This window comes from Coregonus lavaretus (genome assembly GCF_964263955.1).
Source record: "Coregonus lavaretus genome assembly, chromosome: 16".
In the NCBI taxonomy this organism is placed as follows: domain Eukaryota; kingdom Metazoa; phylum Chordata; class Actinopteri; order Salmoniformes; family Salmonidae; genus Coregonus; species Coregonus lavaretus.
Window position 1 is genome coordinate 28,409,013 of NC_140003.1, and position 22,840 is coordinate 28,431,852.

The 22,840-nt window shown below is 46.6% G+C and overlaps 1 protein-coding gene across 1 annotated transcript in view; it reads right to left on the bottom strand.

Moving 5' to 3' along the window:
* LOC311144005 (zinc finger protein 385B-like) overlaps positions 1-21,080 on the bottom strand; it is a gene marked incomplete at both ends in the record, with an annotated part of 169,574 nt that extends 148,494 nt beyond the window's left edge. The window contains one exon of the mRNA XM_084179918.1: positions 21,032-21,080. Coding sequence (XP_084036044.1) covers positions 21,032-21,080 — 49 coding nt within the window. The remainder of the gene's footprint in view (positions 1-21,031) is intronic.
* Positions 21,081-22,840: the final 1,760 nt, after the last annotated feature.

A 22,840-nucleotide genomic window follows, 5' to 3' on the forward strand; every position in this document is an offset into this window, starting at 1 on the left:
CACAAGTCTATCTGTCATTCATTTAGTTTGAGGGCTGCTTTTCAATACAATCTAAAGACAATGGCTTGAATATTGTTTTGGCACTGTAGCCGGCAGATTTTGAATGGTTCCGCAATGGGGTTTCCTATCCCATTTGAATGCCTATGCCTAAACTTAACCTTTTGATCTGACTGCTTGTTTTTGTCTAGTTGCTGCTTCAAATAAAATCAAAGTTTATTGGTCATGTACACAGATTTGCAGATGTTATTGCAGGTGCAGCGAAATGCTTGTGTTTCTAGCTCCAACAGCAACACAAAACACACATAATCCAAAAAGTAAAAAGAAAGAAATATCAGAATGAGCATTGTCAGAGTCCAGAATATACACTGAGTATACAAAACATTAAGAACACCTTTCCATGACAGACTGACCAGGTGAATCCAGGTGAAAGCTATGATCCCTTATTGATGTCAGTTGTTAAATCCACTTCAATCAGTGTAGATGAAGGGGAGGAGACAGGTTAAATAATGATTTTTAAACCTTGAGACAATTGAGACATGGATTGTGTATGTGGGCCATTCAGAGGGTGAATGGGCAAGACAAAATATTTAAGTGCCTTTGAACGGGTATGGTAGTTGGTGCCAAGCGCACCGATTTGTGTCAAGAACTGCAATGCTGCTGGGTTTTTCTCGCTCAACGCTTTCGACACCTTGTAGAGTCCATGCCCCGACGAATTGAGGCTGTTCTGAGGGCAAAGCGTGGGGGGGTGGGTATACAGTATATACATATAAAGTGGGTAAACCAGTATGTAAACATTACTAAAATGACCAATGTTCAATGACTTTATGTATATAGGGCAAAGCAGTTTCTAAGGTGCGGGTAGCCGGCTAGTAACAGTGACTAAGGTTCAGGGCAGGGTACTGGGGCAGAGGTGGCAAGAGATACACATCCCTCTCCTACACATCCCTCTCTCATTAAAGTACTTAAAGGGACAAAGAACTATGGTAACGCATGCCGCATATCCAATATGAGACTTTACCCCGGTGTTTGGCCTCAAGATGCAGACTTTCGTGTTTCCACCTATGAGCCTTTGACCAAAAATGTTTTATTATGGAATACATTAACTGTCTGAGAAGGTACAGTACATTACTTTCTAAACTACGCAATTATGTCAGTTCCTCCCGAGCTTTACCTTGGTGTGTTTAATGAAAACAGAAGTACATATATTTGAGTGATGATTTCAATGTGGGTAGCCTTAATGGAAAAGCATGACACATTAGCCCCAGTGCACGTCAACAGCAGAGCAGACACCACCTCACTGACTCCCACCCAGCCAGCACTGTTTCAGGTTTGTGTGGGCAAGGTCGTTGAGGATTCATGTAGGCCTAGATGGAAATAGTAAAACTAAAAGCGATGTTCTAAAAAGTGATGTTCTGTGGAAACAAGAGAACATTTTGCTGCCAAGTGTCAAAAAGTAGGCTATAAAAATCACATAAACTTCCCAGTGGCAAGTTGCATCACACTGACTGAAACCCATCACTATTCTGAATTTGAGGAAAATATATAAATACTTCAGTCAATGTCTCTTAACTTGAAGAAGAAAGTTCCTCTCTCCTCCCCTCCCTTCATGAAATTCTTTGAAGAGAGGAAGTTGTCCATCCACTGGCTAGACTGGTACAGCCTGGATTGAGTCCACAGTTACATCACTGCTTATGGCATAATGATTTAGGCATACAGCTTGTTTCCGCCTAATATAATCTTATATAAAATGCATGAGATCACTAGGCATTGAACATCAACCTGTGTGTGGTCGTACAGCGCGTTGTTTCAGACAAAGTTATCCTCTCATCTATGCATGGCAGTCAGGCTTTCTAAATCACTGTTCAGATTTCCCTCAGGACTCAGGTTTAGTGTAGGAAGGCATTTGATCACAGGTTATAAGCTGTTAAAAGTTGTTTGGTCTCAGAATCAGAGGTTAATACGATGTGAACAGAGCTTAATGACCTGTGGTGGATGTATAGTCTGGTTTAGTCTGAGCTAGTCTGACATTAACACAATGGATGAATACCCCACAGAGCCAGATTACATGTCAAAGGTTTCACATGAATTCTAATGGAACAAATGTTGTATGTAACCACATTTGGAGCCATACAGGATGATTCCTATGTTTTAGCTAGACTATCAAACTCTCTCTTTCTCCCACAGTGTTTCCTTGCTTGATTTATAATGGCCTGCTGTGTGCTCCTCTATAGCACCCAGTATAGCTGGGCTTGCCACAGCATGTAATGATATATGTGTGCAATGAGTTCCCTTTCATAGGCAGACAGACATTCACCTTGAACAAAGTCATCCGTCCTGTGAATAAATATCAATATATAAATGGTACTATGAGCTATTTATAGGTTGTCTAGAATGATGACGCCACACTTTTTTGCCAAGTTCTGTGTACTAGTCACAGTGACATAAAAGTTGAGAGAGAGTAAGAGAAAGAGAGAGAGAGAGAGAGAGCGACAGAGAGCAATAGAGAGAGAGAGAGAGAGCGACAGAGAGCGTCAGAGAGCAATAGAGAGAGAGAGTGACAGAGCGTCAGAAAGCAATAGAGAGAGAGAGAGAGACAGAGACAGAGAGCGTCAGAGAGCAATAGAGAAAGAGAGAGAGTGACAGAAAGCGTCAGAGAGCAATAGAGAGTGAGAGAGACAGAGAGAGACAGAGAGCGTCATAGAGCAATAGAGACAGAGAGAGGAGAGAAAGGGAGGGAGAGAGAGAGAAAGTGAGAGGCCTGCCTGTAAACTGTGAGGAGCAGGTGGCTTGGTGCTAGGCAATAAAGCCACAGAGGTTAAGGGTCGGCTTATTCACATGAGAGGCACATAACCATAACCCACCACAGACAGGAGTGGAACGTGACACTATTACTAAGAACAGAAAAGAAGATGAACATTAAGATAGAAGGTTGTTTGGTCTAAGAAAGAGTAGAGAAAGTGACTCTCCAGTCCTGTTCAAACTTTTCTCTTAATTCCTGACAACTTCAGGCTGTTCGCCCAAGCAGCTGACTAACCTAACCAAGAGGGCAAAGCATTTCCATTTGCTTTCTGACAGGTTGGAATTCAGACTTGTTTCTGTGAATGATTTTCCTCCCCCTGAGAACACCTGAATGTCATAGTGACCAGTAGGCCCAGTAATTGCCTGGGCAGCCCTACCTGTCTGTCAGAGTAGCATTCCAGCTGAAAGGACTAGCGACTAGAGAGACCAGCACCAAGTCAGGCGATCTGAGTTAACGTCATGGATGGCTGTGTCCCATAACATGCTCTGATCACACTGCATGTCTCACATGGGACACATTCCTCCTGGTGGCAGGGCGGTGGTGGTGGTGTTGGTGGTGGTGGGAGTGGTGGTGGTGGTGGTGGTGGTGGCGGCAGGGTGGTGGCAGGGTGGTGGTGGCATGGTGGTGGTGGTGGTAGGGTTGTGGCAGGGTGGTGGTGGTGGTGGCAGGGTGGTGGTGGTGGCAGTGTGTGTGTGTGTGTGGGGGGGGGGGGGGGGTGGCATGGTGGTTGTGGTGGCAGGGTGGTGGTGGTGGTGGTGGGGTGGACACCATATTTCTATGGTAAAAATGTGGTCAGTCAGTTGTGCACCGAACACAATGGCACATGAAACAAAGGAACAGTCCAGTGCACAGTATGCTGTAAACCAGTTTTCCATCTAGGACAATACAGTGACTACAACTAATCCTACCACTACTGCTCTTACTATAGGGGGTGGTGGTGGTGGGGGTGGTGGTGGCAGGGTGGTGGTGGTGGTGGTGGTAGTGGTAGGGTGGTGGCAGGGTGGTGGTGGTGGCAGGGTGGTGGTGGCAGTGTGGATGGTGATGGCAGGGTGGTGGTGGCGGTGGTGGTGGCAGGGTGGTGGTGGTAGGGTGGTGGCAGGGTGGTGGTGGCAGGATGGTGGTGGCAGGATGGTGGTGGTGGCAGGGTGGTGTTGGTGGTGGTGGCAGAGTGGTGTTGGTGGTGGTGGCAGAGTGATGGTGGTGGTGGCAGGGTGGTGGTGGTGGTGGTGGCAGGGTTGTGATGGAGGTGGTAGGGTGGTAGGGTGGTGGGGGTGGTGGTGTTGGCAGGGTGGTGGTAGTGGTGGTGGTAGTGGCAGGGTGGTGGTGGTAGGGTGGTGGCAGTGTGGTGGTGGTGGCAGGGTGGTGGTGGCAGGGTGGTGTTGGTGGTGTTGGCAGAGTGGTGTTGGTGGTGGTGGCAGAGTGATGGTGGTGGTGGCAGGGTGGTGGTGGTGGTGGTGGGGGTGGAAACCATATTTCTATGGTAAAAAAGTGGTCAGTCAGCTGTGCGCCAAACACAAAGGCACATGAACAAAGGAACAGACCAGTGCACAGTATGCTGCAAACCAGTTTCCAACTAGGACAATACAGTGACCCTGATCCTACCACTACTGCTATTACTATAGGGGGTGGTGGTGGTGTTGGTGGTGGGGGTGGTGGTGGCAGGGTGGTGGTGGTAGTGGTAGGGTGGTGGCAGGGTGGTGGTGGTGGCAGGGTGGTGGTTGCAGGGCGGTGGTGGTGGTGGTGGTGGTGGTCGTGGCAGGGTGGTGGTGGTGGCAGTGTGGTGGCAGTGTGGTGGCAGGGTGGTGGTGGTGGTGTGGTGGTGGTGGTGGCAGGGTGGTGGTGGTGGCAGTGTGGGGGGGGGTGGCAGGGTGGTGGCAGGGTGGTGGTGGTGGCAGTGTGGTGGTGGCAGGGTGGTGGTGGTCGTGGCAGGGTGGTGGTGGTGGCAGTGTGGGGGGGGGGGGGGGTGGCATGGTGGTGGTGGTGGCAGGGTGGTGGTGGTGGTGGTGGGGGTGGAAACCATATTTCTATGGTAAAAAAGTGGCCAGTCAGCTGTGCGCCAAACACAATGGCACATGAAACAAAGGAACAGTCCAGTGCACAGTATGCTGTAAACCAGTTTTCCATCTAGGACAATACAGTGACTACAACTAATCCTACCACTACTGCTCTTACTATAGGGGGTGGTGGTGGTGGGGGTGGTGGTGGCAGGGTGGTGGTGGTGGTGGTGGTAGTGGTAGGGTGGTGGCAGGGTGGTGGTGGTGGCAGGGTGGTGGTGGCAGTGTGGATGGTGATGGCAGGGTGGTGGTGGCGGTGGTGGTGGCAGGGTGGTGGTGGTAGGGTGGTGGCAGGGTGGTGGTGGTGGCAGGGTGGTGGTGGCAGGATGGTGGTGGCAGGATGGTGGTGGTGGCAGGGTGGTGTTGGTGGTGGTGGCAGAGTGGTGTTGGTGGTGGTGGCAGAGTGATGGTGGTGGTGGCAGGGTGGTGGTGGTGGTGGTGGCAGGGTTGTGATGGAGGTGGTAGGGTGGTAGGGTGGTGGGGGTGGTGGTGTTGGCAGGGTGGTGGTAGTGGTGGTGGTAGTGGCAGGGTGGTGGTGGTAGGGTGGTGGCAGTGTGGTGGTGGTGGCAGGGTGGTGGTGGCAGGGTGGTGTTGGTGGTGTTGGCAGAGTGGTGTTGGTGGTGGTGGCAGAGTGATGGTGGTGGTGGCAGGGTGGTGGTGGTGGGGGTGGAAACCATATTTCTATGGTAAAAAAGTGGTCAGTCAGCTGTGCGCCAAACACAAAGGCACATGAACAAAGGAACAGACCAGTGCACAGTATGCTGCAAACCAGTTTCCAACTAGGACAATACAGTGACCCTGATCCTACCACTACTGCTATTACTATAGGGGGTGGTGGTGGTGTTGGTGGTGGGGGTGGTGGTGGCAGGGTGGTGGTGGTAGTGGTAGGGTGGTGGCAGGGTGGTGGTGGTGGCAGGGTGGTGGTTGCAGGGCGGCGGTGGTGGTGGTGGTGGTGGTCGTGGCAGGGTGGTGGTGGTGGCAGTGTGGTGGCAGTGTGGTGGCAGGGTGGTGGTGGTGGTGTGGTGGTGGTGGTGGCAGGGTGGTGGTGGTGGCAGTGTGGGGGGGGGTGGCAGGGTGGTGGCAGGGTGGTGGTGGTGGCAGTGTGGTGGTGGCAGTGTGGTGGTGGTCGTGGCAGGGTGGTGGTGGTGGCAGTGTGGGGGGGGGGGGGGTGGCATGGTGGTGGTGGTGGCAGGGTGGTGGTGGTGGTGGTGGGGGTGGAAACCATATTTCTATGGTAAAAAAGTGGCCAGTCAGCTGTGCGCCAAACACAAAGGCACATGAACAAAGGAACAGACCAGTGCACAGTATGCTGCAAACCAGTTTCCAACTAGGACAATACAGTGACCCTGATCCTACCACTACTGCTATTACTATAGGGGGTGGTGGTGGTGTTGGTGGTGGGGGTGGTGGTGGCAGGGTGGTGGTGGTAGTGGTAGGGTGGTGGCAGGGTGGTGGTGGTGGCAGGGTGGTGGTTGCAGGGCGGTGGTGGTGGTGGTGGTGGTGGTCGTGGCAGGGTGGTGGTGGTGGCAGTGTGGTGGCAGTGTGGTGGCAGGGTGGTGGTGGTGGTGTGGTGGTGGTGGTGGCAGGGTGGTGGTGGTGGCAGTGTGGGGGGGGGGTGGCAGGGTGGTGGCAGGGTGGTGGTGGTGGCAGTGTGGTGGTGGCAGGGTGGTGGTGGTCGTGGCAGGGTGGTGGTGGTAGTGGTAGGGTGGTGGCAGGGTGGTGGTGGTGGCAGGGTGGTGGTTGCAGGGCGGTGGTGGTGGTGGTGGTGGTGGTCGTGGCAGGGTGGTGGTGGTGGCAGTGTGGGGGGGGTGGCAGGGTGGTGGCAGGGTGGGGGTGGTGGCAGTGTGGTGGTGGTCGTGGCAGGGTGGTGGTGGTGGCAGTGTGGGGGGGGGTGGCATGGTGGTGGTGGTGGCAGGGTGGTGGTGGTGGTGGTGGGGGTGGAAACCATATGTCTATGGTAAAAAAGTGGCCAGTCAGCTGTGCGCCAAACACAAAGGCACATGAACAAAGGAACAGACCAGTGCACAGTATGCTGCAAACCAGTTTCCAACTAGGACAATACAGTGACCCTGATCCTACCACTACTGCTATTACTATAGGGGGTGGTGGTGGTGTTGGTGGTGGGGGTGGTGGTGGCAGGGTGGTGGTGGTAGTGGTAGGGTGGTGGCAGGGTGGTGGTGGTGGCAGGGTGGTGGTTGCAGGGCGGTGGTGGTGGTGGTGGTGGTGGTCGTGGCAGGGTGGTGGTGGTGGCAGTGTGGTGGCAGTGTGGTGGCAGGGTGGTGGTGGTGGTGTGGTGGTGGTGGTGGCAGGGTGGTGGTGGTGGCAGTGTGGGGGGGGGTGGCAGGGTGGTGGCAGGGTGGTGGTGGTGGCAGTGTGGTGGTGGCAGGGTGGTGGTGGTCGTGGCAGGGTGGTGGTGGTGGCAGTGTGGGGGGGGGGGGGGTGGCATGGTGGTGGTGGTGGCAGGGTGGTGGTGGTGGTGGTGGGGGTGGAAACCATATTTCTATGGTAAAAAAGTGGCCAGTCAGCTGTGCGCCAAACACAAAGGCACATGAACAAAGGAACAGACCAGTGCACAGTATGCTGCAAACCAGTTTCCAACTAGGACAATACAGTGACCCTGATCCTACCACTACTGCTATTACTATAGGGGGTGGTGGTGGTGTTGGTGGTGGGGGTGGTGGTGGCAGGGTGGTGGTGGTAGTGGTAGGGTGGTGGCAGGGTGGTGGTGGTGGCAGGGTGGTGGTTGCAGGGCGGTGGTGGTCGTGGCAGGGTGGGGGTGGTGGCAGTGTGGTGGTGGTCGTGGCAGGGTGGTGGTGGTGGCAGTGTGGGGGGGGGGTGGCATGGTGGTGGTGGTGGCAGGGTGGTGGTGGTGGTGGTGGGGGTGGAAACCATATTTCTATGGTAAAAAAGTGGCCAGTCAGCTGTGCGCCAAACACAAAGGCACATGAACAAAGGAACAGACCAGTGCACAGTATGCTGCAAACCAGTTTCCAACTAGGACAATACAGTGACTACAACTAATCCTACCACTACTGCTATTACTATAGATTAGAGAACAGACTACTGCTCAGGGAACAGAGCAGCTCTCAGATGGTAACAGAGCAGCTCTCAGCAGGTGCCTGGAGAAGCATGCGTCAGGGCTACGTAATCAGGGACAGGCCAAGAACAAGCCACTAGGAGAGTGTGCCATGTGCTGTGCATGTTTTGGCAAAACATTATAAGCTTGGGTTGACCTTTTGTAATGAACTGGCCGGCTTCCACCAGCAATGCAGGTGTAAGGAAGTCAATTTACTGAGAACTACAATGGCTTTAAAAAAGATTACAAGACAGCCGGGATAGCAGCACTATTCAAGTGCTGCGTAGTCCTGAGTCCTGCCTCTATTTATTTACAGAGATGAAGGAGCAGGATGAACACTGTGTGGAAAGTGAGAGTGAACTAACAGAGTTACAGGAGATTAAACAGACAGCAAACAACTGAATGTGTACACCACCACCAAAAGCAAATACTAGAAAAAGCTCAATTTCAAATCCTCCGGGAACTATAGAAAATACATGTGGGAGAATACAGGGATGTAGCTCAGTTGATAGAGCATGGCGTTTGCAACGCCAGGGTTGTGGGTTCGCTTCCCGACTGTAAGTCGCTCTGGATAAGAGCGTCTGCTAAATGACTAAAATGTAAATGTAAATGTAAATACCAGGAACGTACATAATCAGTTATCACACATAAATACCAATGGCATGCTGTGCCAGAGAATTAAGTATAACAGTGTATTATCTATCTCTACGGTATGTGCTGTGTTTCCTCAGTGTCATAACAGTAGGGTCAGAAGTGGGGAAACCGATCACTAACAGTGTGTGACATAATGTAATACCCTATGCTTCATATTTTGTGTACTGAAGAGACCCACTGGATTAGAGATGATGAAAGGTCACGTGATTTACTATCACCCTAGCTAGCTACATCATTACACCACGAAATGGAGGGGAAGACAGAATGATGGGGGTGGAAATTATTTTCAATATCATAACCGTGCTTCAGAAATGTTGAGCCGTACAGCTGTTACGCATTCGGGATTATGATTATTTAACCTCACAATTATCTCTGGGTTAGTAATCCTAATCTGGCCTGGACCAATCAACTCACAGCCTTTACCAAGCCTGGCTGTTAACCTACATGCCGGGCCCTTTGTGCTAGAATTTGAACATCCCTGCAATCAGATTACATCTAATATAACTGACTTGCATCCTCACTCACTGGATAGATTATCCCTAAGAACCAGACAGGTTACAAGTGTTGTTCAGTGAGATCTGTGTAGTATTGTATGGCAGAGAGGTGTGTCTAGAGAGCTGGTTGTGATGTAAGTGCGAGGTCAGTTGGGGTATGAGGTAGGTTTACATACTGTAGCTCAGGGTTTCCCAAACTTGGTCCTGGGGCCGCCCCTGGGTGCACGTTTTGGTTTTTGCCCTAGCATTACACAGCGGATTCAAATAATCAAAGCTTGATGATGAGTTGGTTATTTGACTCTGTGTAGTGCTAGGACAAAAAACAAAACATGTACCCAGGGTGGGCACCAGGACCGAGTTTGCCCTGCTGCCACACTTTGCACTGCATTTTGATTCAAAGCAGACAACTAGACTGAAAAAGGGAAAATAATGCCTCATACAATATTAAACCACAACATCTAGAGTAAAAAATGAAACGGAATATCCCAGGTTAGTCAGATACAACAGAAATAAAGATTATTTTCGGAGTCTGGCTGCAGTGATTTCAGACCAATGTGATTTCTGTCAGGCCCAGAGAGGATGATGATGAAGAGTGCAAAGAGGAAGGTGGTGCAGTGAGCAGTGAGCCATTCACCATTACAACAATTCCTGTTTATCTAGTGGACACATAAAAAATTCAACAGCAACGCACTTCAGCTAATGGAAGTCTTCATGATCCCTGTAATATTACTCCCAGACAGTAACACCTACCTGAGGCTGAGGGAAGGCTTCATGATCCCTGTAACATTACTCCCAGACAGTAACACCTACCTGAGGCTGAGGGAAGTCTTCATGATCCCTGTAATATTACTCCCAGACAGTAACACCTACCTGGGGCTGATGGAAGGCTTCATGATCCCTGCAATATTACTCCCAGACAGTAACACCTACCTGAGGCTGAGGGAAGTCTTCATGATCCCTGTAATATTACTCCCAGACAGTAACACCTACCTGAGGCTGAGGGAAGTCTTCATGATCCCTGTAATATTACTCCCAGACAGTAACACCTACCTGGGGCTAATGGAAGTCTTCATGATCCCTGTAACATTACTCCCAGACAGTAACACCTACCTGAGGCTGATGGAAGGCTTCATGATCCCTGTAATATTACTCCCAGACATTAACACCTACCTGAGGCTGATGGAAGTCTTCATGATCCCTGTAATATTACTCCCAGACAGTAACACCTACCTGAGGCTGAGGGAAGAGAAGGAGGGCAAGCTAGGGGAAATAGAACGATGACTCTACCATTCTGCTACCTTCTGTGTCCGATTAGCCATACGTGACAATCGATGCATCCCAATTGCACCCTATTCCCTTTATAGAGCACTACTTCTGACCAGGGCCCTCTTCACTATATAAGGAATAGGGTGTCATTTGGGACACAACCTACAGTATGTTAAACTCTATTTAAAACCCTCTGTGGTACACTTGCCATAAGGGAGTATGTTACACTCTATTTAATGTTTCTATAAAAAGGCCTTTTCTATTGACCCAGTGCAGATGTCAGGAACTGTGGGACAGAAGCAGACCGTGTGTGTGTGTGTGTGTGTGTGTGTGTGTGTGTGTGTGTGTGTGTGGCCCACTGACTGCAGCTGACCCTCACCCAATATCAGGATCTGGTTAATGTGGTGTGTTTCCTATAACCTCAGTGGTCTGTGTGTGTGTCCTGCCCTGCATGGCTCTGTGGTGTCAGTGTTGAAATGATTAGAGGTGCTGTAATGTTTCCCAGCTGTCACTGAGTCAACACCCTCTCTCTCCCAAGTTAGATGAAGCGGTGAAATGATCACATTTAGATTCAATATTCAAATGAACCCTCAATTTGCTTCCCACATGCATTTCCATATGGAATCTGTCTGGCACTCACACTTCTCCTCTCTCTCGCTCCCTCTCTCCCCCTCTCTTTCTCTCCCCCTTTCACTTTCTCCACCTCTCTCTCTCTCTCTCCACATCACAGCCTCTTTGGCAGAAACCCCCCTTTTTAATGCATTTTAACTTTGAGCCTTACTGATTTTCACTCCTTCCCTCTCTTGCACAGGTTTTACAGAGTGAATCCATTACATTCACATGCTAGTCATTTAGCAGATGCTCTTACCCAGATCGACTTACAATTAGTGCATTAATCTTAAGATAGCTAGGTGAGACAACAACACATCACAATCGTATCAAGTAAATTTCCCCTCAACAAAGTATTTAACAGCAAAGTCATTTAAGTTACTCTTCAAATAGGTAGGGTTTCAGACATTTTCAGGAAATGAGCAGGGGCTCTGCTGTCCTGACTTTATGGGGAAACTTGTTCCACCATTGGGGTGCCAGGACAGAGAAGAGCTTTGACTGGACTGAGCGGGAGCTGCCCTCCTGTAGGGGTGGGAGGGACAAGAGACCAGAGGTGGCAGAATGGAGTGCTCGGGTTGGGGTGTAGGGTTTAAGCATAGCCTGAAGGTAAGGAGGGGCAGTTCCCCTTGCTGCTCTGTAGGCAAGCAGCAGGGTCTTGAAGATGATGCGAGCTTCAACTGGAAGCCAGTGGAGTATGCGGAGGAGCGGTTTGACATGGGAGAACATAGGAAGGTTGAACACAAGGCGGGCTGCAGCATTCTGGATAAGTTGCAGGGGTTTGATGGCACAAGTGGGGAGCCCAGCCAACAGAGAGTTGCAGTAGTCTAGACGGGAGATGACAAGTGCCTGGATTAGGACCTGCGCCGCTTCCTGTGTGAGGAAAGATCATACTCTACGGATGATGTAGAGCATGAACCTGCAGGAGCGAGTCACTGCTTTGATGTTTGCAGAGAACGACAGGGTGTTGTCCAGGGTCACGCCAAGGTTCTTTGCACTCTGGGAGGGGACACTGTGGAGTTGTCAACCAGGATGGAGAGGTCATGGAGCGGGCAGGCCTTCTTCAGGAGGAAGAGCAGCTCCGTTTTGTTGAGGTTGAGGTGGTGGGCTGACATCCAAGCTGAGATATCTGCCAGGCACACAGAGATGCGTGTCGCCACCTGGGTGTCAGAAGGGGGGAAGGAGAAGAGTAGTTGAGTGTCAAATGCATAGCAATGTTAGAAGATACCATGTGAGGATATGACAGAGCCGAGTGACTTGGTGTAAAGAGAAAAGAGGCGAGGGCCTAGAACCGAGCCCTGGGGGACACCAGTAGTGAGAGCATGTGGTGCAGACACATATCCTCTCCACACCACCTGGTAGGAACGACCTGCCAGGTTGGATACAATCCAGGAGTGTGCAGAATCTGAGACGCCCAGCCCTGAGAGGGTGGAGAGGAGGATCTGATGGTTCACGGTGTCGAAGGCAGCGGATAGCTCTATAAGGATGAGAACAAAGGAGAGAGAGTCAGCTTTGACAGAGCAGAAAGCCTCTGTGACACAGAGGAGAGCGGTCTCAGTTGAGTGAGCCACCTTGAAGCCTGACTGGTTAGGGTCAAGAAGATCGTTCTGAAAGAGATAATGAGAGTTGGTGAGAGACAGCACACTCAAGTGTTTTGGAAAGAAAACAAAGAAGGGATACCGATCTGTAGTTTTTGACATCAGAGGGGTCGAGTGTTGGTTTCTTGAGGAGGGGTGTGACTCTGGCCATCTTGACGTCAGAGGGGACGCAGCCAGTGGTCAGGGATGAGTTGATGAGTGAAGTGATTAATGTGAGGTCGCCAGAGATGGTCTAGAGAAGGGAGGAGGGATGGGGTTAAGTGGGCAGGTTGTTGGGTGAACATCACTAGTCGTAGGATTTAATCTGGAGAGAGAGGGGAGAAAGAGGTCAAGATGTTCTGTGTGAGTGGAATCAGTGGGCTCAGTAGGCTGAGTGAATGAGGAGTGATTGTCGTCAACCTTTTTTTTCAAAGTGGTTGACAAAGTCGTCCGCAGAGAGGGAGGAGGGAGCGGGTGGAGGATTAAGGAGGGAGGAGAAAGCGGAGAAGAGTTTCCCAGGGTTGGAAACAGAAGCTTGAAATTTGGAGTGATAGTAATTGACTTTAGCAGCAGATACAGAGGAAGAGAAGGTAGAGAGGAGGGAGTGGAAGCATTACAGGTCCTTTGGTGATATTAATTGTGATGAAACATGATTAAGTACCTTTTGAAATTCTAAAATCTAATGTGAAAAAAAGACAACAGCATCATTGTCAGTGGTAACTAACATTCAACCAATCATCTCACTGAAACTCTTACTTCTAGAAATCCCTAAATAATTCAACACATATATATTTAACCAGGTTCACCTCTGCATGAGAACGCTAAAATACTAAAGGCTTCACTCCAGTCCAACCCTAGAAGAGCTGTTTTTCTTGTAAACAACATTGATCGCAAAGAGAGTAATGGGTCCAGAGGAAGATATCAGGGCTCATAACAAGATATCAGTAAGGGCCTAGAAGAAGACAGACCAACTGAAAGGTTCAACCAAGGTTACAGACGGATAGATTAGATAAAACATAAAAAGCATATATTCCTTAAATAAATAAACTTAGAAACAGATAACCTGACGTTGCATCAGTTCAGCTAAACTCACTCCTGCATCAGTGTGTTTGTGTGTGTTTTAGTTTTACTATCCTTGTGGGGACCAGAAGTCCTCACAAGGATAGTAAAACAAGGACAATTCGGATAAGTGGGGACATTTCGCCGGTCCCCACAAGGAAAAAAAGCTATTTTACGCTTAGGGGTTAGGTTTAGGGTCAGGGTTAGAATTAGGGTTTTTTGGGTATGGAGTTAAGGTTAGGGTTAAGGTTAGGGGTTTGGGAAAAACTGGATTTTTAATGGGAATCAATTGTTTGGTCCCCACAAGGATAGTAAAACAAACTGTGTGTGTGTGTTTAATTTGCAGACTTCTCCTTAACCTACAGCTACATGACAGTTCTGGCACAGAGATGTTGCTTGGCCTCCTGTCCTGTCTTGTCTGGGCCTATCCTGTCTCAACAACCAACCCCCAGTCAATGCAGGGGCCACACAATCCACACCAGACCTGGGTTCAACTACTATTTGAAATCTTTCAAATACTTGTAGCGTTTGCTTTAGCCAGCCTGCAGTGCCAGGTGGGTGGGATTTCAGCTTTTGCAATATGTTTGGGGTTTCATTGTGCCAGGCAAGATCAATCAACCCCAGCTTCAAGTATTTTAAATTATTCCCAAGTAGTGTTTGAACCCAGTTCTGCTTAGAAATACAGACCAGTGTCTGGCAGGGGCCACACTCTGGCTCCACACTACAGCCTTGGGAACAAGAGGAAGTTACACAAGCTGTGGCTGTACAGTCAGCGGCTAGGTAGCACCCTCTCAGAGAGAGTTCATTGTTCAGAGTACAGCTTATTTTAACTTCTCATCCAGGAAATGTCATGTTAATGTTCTCCCGAGTGGCGCAGCGGTCTAAGGCACTGCATCTCAGTTCTTGAGGTGTCACTACAGACCCCCTGGTTCGATTCCAGGCTGTATCACAACCGGCCGTGATTGGGAGTCCCATAGGGCGGCGCACAATTGGCCCAGCATTGTCCGGGTTTGGCCGGTGTAGGCCGTCATTGTAAATAAGAATTTGTTCTTAACTGACTTGCCTAGTTAAATAAAAAATGGTTCTGACATGTGGCTAACCGACATCTCAGTGGATGCTTGTAATGTTACAGCCTTGACTCCTAGGCCCGTATTCACAAAGAGTCTAAGAGTATAGAGTGCTGATCTAGGATCAGTGTTGTCTCTTAAATCATAATGAATAAGAGTGGGGACCTGATCCTAAATCAGCATTCCTACTCTGAGATGCTTTGTGAATACAGGCCCTGACCTGTACCAATTCCTGCTGTTCTGTTTTTACTAAGTGTTCACTCCACTGGCAGCGTGTCCATATTTGAGGTATTGCATAATAGTGTTGAGTCAAGATAAACTGATGATACATCATTTTATTACATAATAGATAAAGTACTGAAATGCAAAGTTCCATCCCCTGATCATCTGTATATTGCCTTTGCAATGAGTACATATCTTAATGTTTTAGATCAGAAGCCTTGGAATATGAACTTTAGCTCCTGACAAGAAGAAAATGGCCAAATTAGCATTTTTCCTGGCAGCCCGTGGCAGTGTGCTAGCTGTGCCATGTGATTAGCATTTTGATTAAGAGACAAACAAACAAACAGAGAAATAACACATGCATAAAGAGAGCTTAGTTAGAGGGTGTCATGCCAGTGAACCACACAGCACTGTGGCCAACTAGACAACCTGACAAGATCAGAGGCAGGGGAGGAATTAAAAGGCCACTTGAAGGAAAGAGCTGTTGGCTGCAATAAGCTGTTTTAGTCAGAGGTGAAATGGAAGCCGCAGTGTTGTAGTACTCGAGTCCAGGATGAATGTGGCTCACTTGGTAGAGCATGGCACTTGCAACACCAGGGTTATGGGTTCAATTCCCATGGGAGACCAGTATGAAAATGTATCACTCACTACTGATAAATCAGGCAGACTCTGCTCCGCCTCCCATCATGCAGGCGAGCTACTCTCTTGCTCCCTGTAGCTAACTGGTTGCCAGCCTTCTATAGTAGTTAGCTATCCTTTGCCTGGTTAAGGAACACCAGCTGCTTTTACGAAGTTAAAAACAAAAGTATTACATTTAACAGTAAAACAATAGTCTAGCTTTGTTTGTCTTTCTCCCCCTTGAGTATAGAAAAGTAGGCTGTCTCGCTCAACCCTCCCACTTTCCCCATTGCATCCCATAGCCAGGTTCTGACAAGCCTCCCTCTTTTCTACAGAGAAAACAGATTGTTTCTAGCCCTAACCGTTCAAAAGTTATGACCCATATTACCGGCGCTAGGTATTTTTTGTATTATTATTATTTATTTTTTGCTCGACCATTGGTGACTCGGACTTGGACTTGGACTCGAACTCGAGCACAGGGGACTCAACTTGGACTAAAAGTTTAGTGACTAAAAGTTTAGCGACTCGACTATATCACTGGGAAGTAGTAACTAAGACAAACACGCAAGAAGAAAAAAAAAGATAAGTAACGTGCGGTCTTGTGTGGTTCAGTTAATAAGAGCATAGACCTAGGTTCAATTCCAGCTGGGGTCACATACAGTATATATAAAAATATATGCACTCACAGTACTGTAAGTCAACTAAATGGCATATAAATGTTTGCGGCATGGATTTTGCACATAAAATCTATATTGGTTGTTCTCTGACAGACAGTGTTCCATTTCTCTTTCTTCTTCTCCTGAATTAGGACCTCACGTCCTAGTCCTGTCAGGAACGACACAATGTGATTCATTACCCTTTTAGAAAGAAATCAGTCTTCCTCCTCTTCCTCTCCTCTACCTTCCATCCTGCTAATTACTGAAACTAGCTGACCTTCCCTCCATCTCTTCATCCCTCCATCCTAGGCTTCATCCCAAATGGCACCATATTCATTACATAGGGATATAATAGATAGGGAATAGGGTGCTATTTGGGACACAGACCCAGTCTCCTGGGCACGGTGCGGTCGGTTATCATTTGTTAAACTCCGTAGAGACGCGCTGTAGCGATGTGGAGGCAATGTATTACTTTTTACCCCATTCCTGCCCACTTTAGGAGAGGCAGTCCCTGGGCTCAGCTCCACCAGAAGTAGAAATAGGCCTACATGTGGAATGTGAATACATTTGCTGTATTCACATAAAGAAAGAGACAGAGAGAGAAAGAGAGAGAGAGAGAGAGAGAGAGAGAGAGAGAGAGAGAGAGAGAGAGAGAGAGAGAGAGAGAGAGAGAGAGAGAGAGAGGTGTGTTGGCATATTTCATATATATAACAATTCATTAATTTAGTTAATTCTACTTTGTAAACAGTTTATATAATTATGTAACCTTGACAAGAAAACATATTGCATCTTGTTAGTTAATGCAAGTAATGTACTGTTTATTATGTACCAAATGCATTGACTGATATAATCCATAAATGCCAATGAACAGTTGATTAGAGTCAGCATCACTTATTCATATCATAGCTAGAAAGTGTCAGTGATATCCCAGGACAACAACAACAACACAAATAGAGAAGATAATTACTTGACACATTGGAAAGAATTAACCATAAAACAGAGCAAACTAGAATGCTATTTGGCTCTAAACAGAGAGTACACAGTGGCAGAATACCTGACCACTGTGACTGACCCAAACTTAAGGAAAGCTTTGACTATGTACAGACTCAGTGCGCATAGCCTTGCTATTGAGAAAGGCCGCCGTAGGCAGACCTGGCTCTCAAGAGAAGACAGGCTATGTGCACACTGCCCACAAAAAACCACAGTGTGCAATCACAGCAGCAAGATTTGTGATAGTTGCCACAAGAAAAGGACAACCAGTGAAGAACAAACACCATTGTAAATAAAACCCATATTTATGTTTATTTATTTTCCCATTTGTACTTTAACTATTTGCACATTATTTCAACACTGTATATATACATAATATGACATTTGAAATGTCTTTATTCTTTTGGAACTTCTGAGTGTAATGTTTATTGTTTATTTCACTTTTGTTTACTATCTACTTCACTTGCTTTGGCAATGTTAACATACGTTTCCCATGCCAATAAAGCCCTTAAATTGAACTGAAATTGAATTGATATCAGTTTCTCCCTCTGGGTGTGAAACAGTAGTGTTGTGCTGCGAGACAAGGCTCATCATATCACTGTCAACAGTGTCAATGTCATTGTGTCCCCATCACATGGCAGACAATTATCTTCCAATAAACTGAGAATGATTAGAACCATAGCTACAGGACAGGACAGGTGGAGGGCTGAGGAGGAGATACAGTGGCTGTCCCAAATGGCACCCCACCCCATGTAGTGCCCATAGGGCTCTGGTCAAAATTAGTGCACTATAAAGGGAATAGGGTGCCATTTGGGGTGCATTCAGTGCTTCAGCATCCCATATATCACCTTCACACTGAGATGGAGGCTCTATAAATCATACCAGACAGAATGGGACTAATTACAGTCTGCACCCCAAATGGCACCCTATTCCCTATATAGTGCACTTAAAGCAAACACTAAAAAGTATTTGAAAGATTTCAAATATATTTTTAACCCAGGTCTGCCAGTCACCTAAAAAGCTATCTCATTTCACTACACAGTAGCAGTCACAGGGACAGGGACAGGGACCACACAGGCCTATCCTAAGTGTTTGCACAGGAGCAAGGTTTGCAGTGATAATAGCTAATTACTTTATTGTAGATGGCGATTAATCAACCCTGAGTTTGTTTCAGTCCAACGACAGCCCCGCACCACTTGATTTGGAATTGAGGAATGGGGCTGGGGATCATAAGCAGTGTTATAGATACAAGGAGTGTCAATTCATGAGATTGGCATGATCGTTTGTGACTGAATAAAGCCAGTCCATTTCTTTACAATCAAAATAGGTTATTATTAAATCAACTATACCCAGTGGGGAACCGTGAGGGCCTTCTGCGCCTTCAGAGAAGCCCTAAGGATTTATAAAATAATTGTTGTAGTTTTAAAATATAAATGTTGTTTTCATTTCTATTTAATCTTTTCAATAATATTTCAATGGTATTCTAATTACATTATTATTTTCAATGATATTCTGATTTAGTCTCTTCAGTTTGTGTTGGAAAGGAAAGGGTTAACTGTGAAGATCCAATCAGGATTTTTCTTTGGTGGTCTCTGGGTAGATAAACATAGCCAGCTAAGTCAACCATTGGCAAAGCCCTCAGAAGCTAGATAGAAGGCATCTGCCATTGAGGGAGTTCTTTTAACCTGAGCCTTGGTGCATCGGTCTATGGCCCGTGACGTGAACGGAAAAAAAGAGGTAAGGGAGGAGCACCCTTCTCAAATCGAACCATAATCTCCGCCACTCGGTCAAACTAGTTTTCATTGGGAAGGCAGATAAAGCTTCTTTATCAAAAGCACTCACTTTTGCATGTGAAGACACATAATCCTACTCATTACTCCACATGCTTAATCTAGCCTAGGCTACGTCACTTTTGTTTTGAGCCGACTTCGCCGTGGACTTTGAACGGGGCACCTAGCTCACACCCAGAGACAGACCGGTTCCGAAACAAATTCCAATCACTTTTCACCCGGTGCAAGATAATCAAATCCCCTCATTCAACTGTATTAGGGAAGAATTTTGGAGTGACCGTTGTCTCAACCAATCACATTTTAACTTGTAAAAAAAAAATATGGAAAGGCAGACAGGTCACTGCACAATAGCGAACAGTAGGTTTACCAAGGTGTAGCTAGTAGCTAGCTAGCTTTTGTTGTAGGCTAGTTAAAAGTGTGTAGTGGCTGCAACAAGTGTTTTCGAAGAGGATGTTGTTGCTCATTTGTTAGCTTTGCCCCTTTCAAGATAAACTAAAGTTGGATTAACTGGTGCAGCTAGGGCAATTTATGTGAATGTTGATGTGTATATTGATATGTATAGTGTACACTAAGTGTACAAAACATTAAGAATACCTGCTCTTTCCATGACATAGACTACTGACAAGGGGAATACAGGTGAAAGCTACAGTATCATCCCTTATTGATGTCACTTGTTAAATCCACTTCAATCAGTGTAGATGAAGGGGAGGAGACAGGTTAAATGATTTTTAAGCCTTGAGACAATTGAGACATGGATTGTGTATGTGTATGGTAATAGGTGCCGGGGGCACCGGTTTGTGTCAAGAACTGCAATGCTGCTGGGTTTTTCACACTCAACAGTTTCCCATGTGTATCAAGAATGGTCCACCACCCAAAGGACATCCAGCCAACTTGACACAACTGTGCGAAGCATTGGAGTAAACATGGGCCAGCATCCCTGTGGAACACTTTAGACACCTTGTAGAGTCCATGCCTTGAATTGAGGCTGTTCTGATGGCAAAATGTAATAATAAAGTGTATACAGTGCTCATCTGTGAAAGAGACCTTGGTCTCAGCATGACTCCCTGTTAAAATAAAAGTTAAATATGTAAATGCAGTTAGTAAGCACATCTAAATCGAAAACATTATTTTGATACTTCATAAAACTCATGTCAATAAAGATGAGCATTCTGCTCTAAGAGTCTACTAATAGACAGAAATATGCGAATAATGGTTGTTACTTAACTCTACCCCGCAGTAAAATGTGTATAAAAAAATTATGTCAATGTCAGACAAGGTCAAAAAAGTGGATACAGTCATTGGTGGCTGCCGACTGCAGTATCATCCACTGTTTCTAAAATGACCAAACAGCATTCTGGGCACTGTAGGCAGAACAGTTCTTCCATTGAAACAAAACACATATACCTAACAGACAACAAAAGACAAGACCTTACGTCGGAATAATGGATTTGTAAAGGATTATCTCATGACAACAAAGCTTGTAGCCCATTGACAGCATTATCACTAGGCTGCACAAAGCGAAACCGTTAGCCTACTATCAGTCTTTTCCTCTGGATGTGTTAATTAATTTCTTCAATCTTACTCATTGCCTACAATCAAGGTGGAATGACCAGCCTGAAAACTATCACTGTATCGGACTCAGAAATAGAACCTAAAACCTAATAATTATATGGAGAGATGTATTTTTCTTTGGATTAAATGCATGTCCTATTTAGCCACCAAGGAAATTATATGACATTACTTGACACGAAGCTATGGATTTATTTCCTAACAAGTGGCATGTGTGCAAGAGCCAAGACAAATTAATAACACGTGCATTACTGGTCCGCAAAATAGAAGAATAAACTATGCAAGACGATGCTCAGCTGACATAACAATCTCGCATCACAGAGCAGTCAAGCGCGATTTCAAATTCTGAAGACACAGAATAACACTTTCATTGCAATTAAACTTCCAGATAACTTTTACCTAAGAAAATTGCTTCCAAAAACAGACTAAACTTCGCGTAAAATGAAAGCATAATGCCTTATGTCTATTATTTCTGTGAAAAAAATAAAGGAGTTCATTAAAGTGGGAACGTCCCGTTGACTCCATCTATTTACCTTGCAAATGGTTCGGTGTGAAATGATGAGGAAATCCGCTCAAATCCATTTCATAATAACTCACGTCTTGCAGTGTATTGCATTACCTGTAGATACCCTTGGATGTCAGGAAAGTAAAACCGTCTTCGTTTTGTTCTTGCCGGTTGTTCCAAATGCCTTCTCCACTGACTCGCGCTCAGAATGTTTGACTGCGATGAGCTGCATGGGCTTGCTCTGCTTTGACCAGAAAACCTTCACGCATGCTCATCCCGGGGCCTTTAGAGGCAGCAGTAGCAGAACTACCTGAGCCCGCTCAGTAGGCTATGGCCTACATTAGGCTACCATTACTCTCAGTCTTCCTTGAGTCTTGCTGCTCTGAAAACCCCCCAGTGTTTTTTCCCCCTCAGTTTTATTTAGAAAATAAAAAATAAAAATAAACATACACTGACATTAACCGCTGGTGTTTACTATAATAAACATGCTTAATGCGTAAAGTTGTTATCTATATTTTAATACTCAAAATAATAAAATCAATATTAACAATCTCTTGGGAGATGAGACTTAATTGCATGCTATAGTGTTGGTCATCCTGTAAATCTACAATTTTAGAAGTTAAATGCAGGGTTCAGAACACAACCCACACACTGAGGACTTCCTCTCCTCTCATAAACATCCTGTGGTCGAGTTAGCTAGGTGGTTCTACACCCTCTCCTTCTCTGGATTAAAATGTATTCATGAGTAAAGCCACATTAAAATGCACACACTTAGTAACTGTTCCAGTAAAATAGTTAGAATACTGACATTCACAAATTAATCTGTAGTAGTAGGCCATCTACAATAGAAACTAGAGGCATTCTTTACTGGAACACCACCTATTCAGCATGATTTGGGTAAAAAAATAAAATAATCTAGAATAAAATTTGCACATGTACTAACTGTTCCGGACCGGTACGATAGTTACATGCATCCATCTTCAAATGCATCCCTTCCCTACCTACAGTACAGAGAGAAACATTATTCAGTGGGACACCAGTAAATGTACATGAAATTGCACACTGCTCCAGTAAAATGGTTCATTAGGCTACATCCATCCACACATCCCTAGTTCTACCTAGCCTACAGTAGAGGCATTCTTCAGTGAGACACTTCAGCATAGTAGAGGCAGGGAATGTACTGTAAACCCATCCTGTGTATGGCCCAGGGGAAATCATCACACTGATGGCGTGCTTGATGTATAGTCTCATTATCAGTGTATAGATATCACATACAGTATATCCTTTAGGGCACACTGTTAACACTTGTCAAACTAACTAACATCTGTTGTTGTTATAATGTTACGTGTTCTGAAGGGTTAAATAGGATCAATGTTAATGTCCCTAAGGGGGGATATTGTCTTAGGCACAGTACTGCTGTACCACAGGAAGTTGGTGGCAACTTAATTGGGGAGGATGGGCTCGTGGTAATGGCTGGAGCGGAATGGGTGGAATGGTATCACATACGTCAAACACGTGGTTTCCATGTGTTTGATGCCATTCCATTTGCTCCGTTCCAGCCATTATTATGAGCCGTTCTCCTCTCAGCAGCCTCCACTGCAGTGTACATGGCACAATTGACATCTACACAATACATACACTGCACGTTACCCATGCCATATACAGTACATTGTACACATCTTGTGCCTAAAACATCAAACAGATGCCTGATTGTTGCAAAGTTAGTTGAGCTACAATCTTATCTCCAGCACATCCTCCAAGAGACAAATTAGAAAAAGTGTGAAAAGCTGTAGCCTGCGTCTAAAACCCCTGCATCTAAAAATACCTCCCATCACAG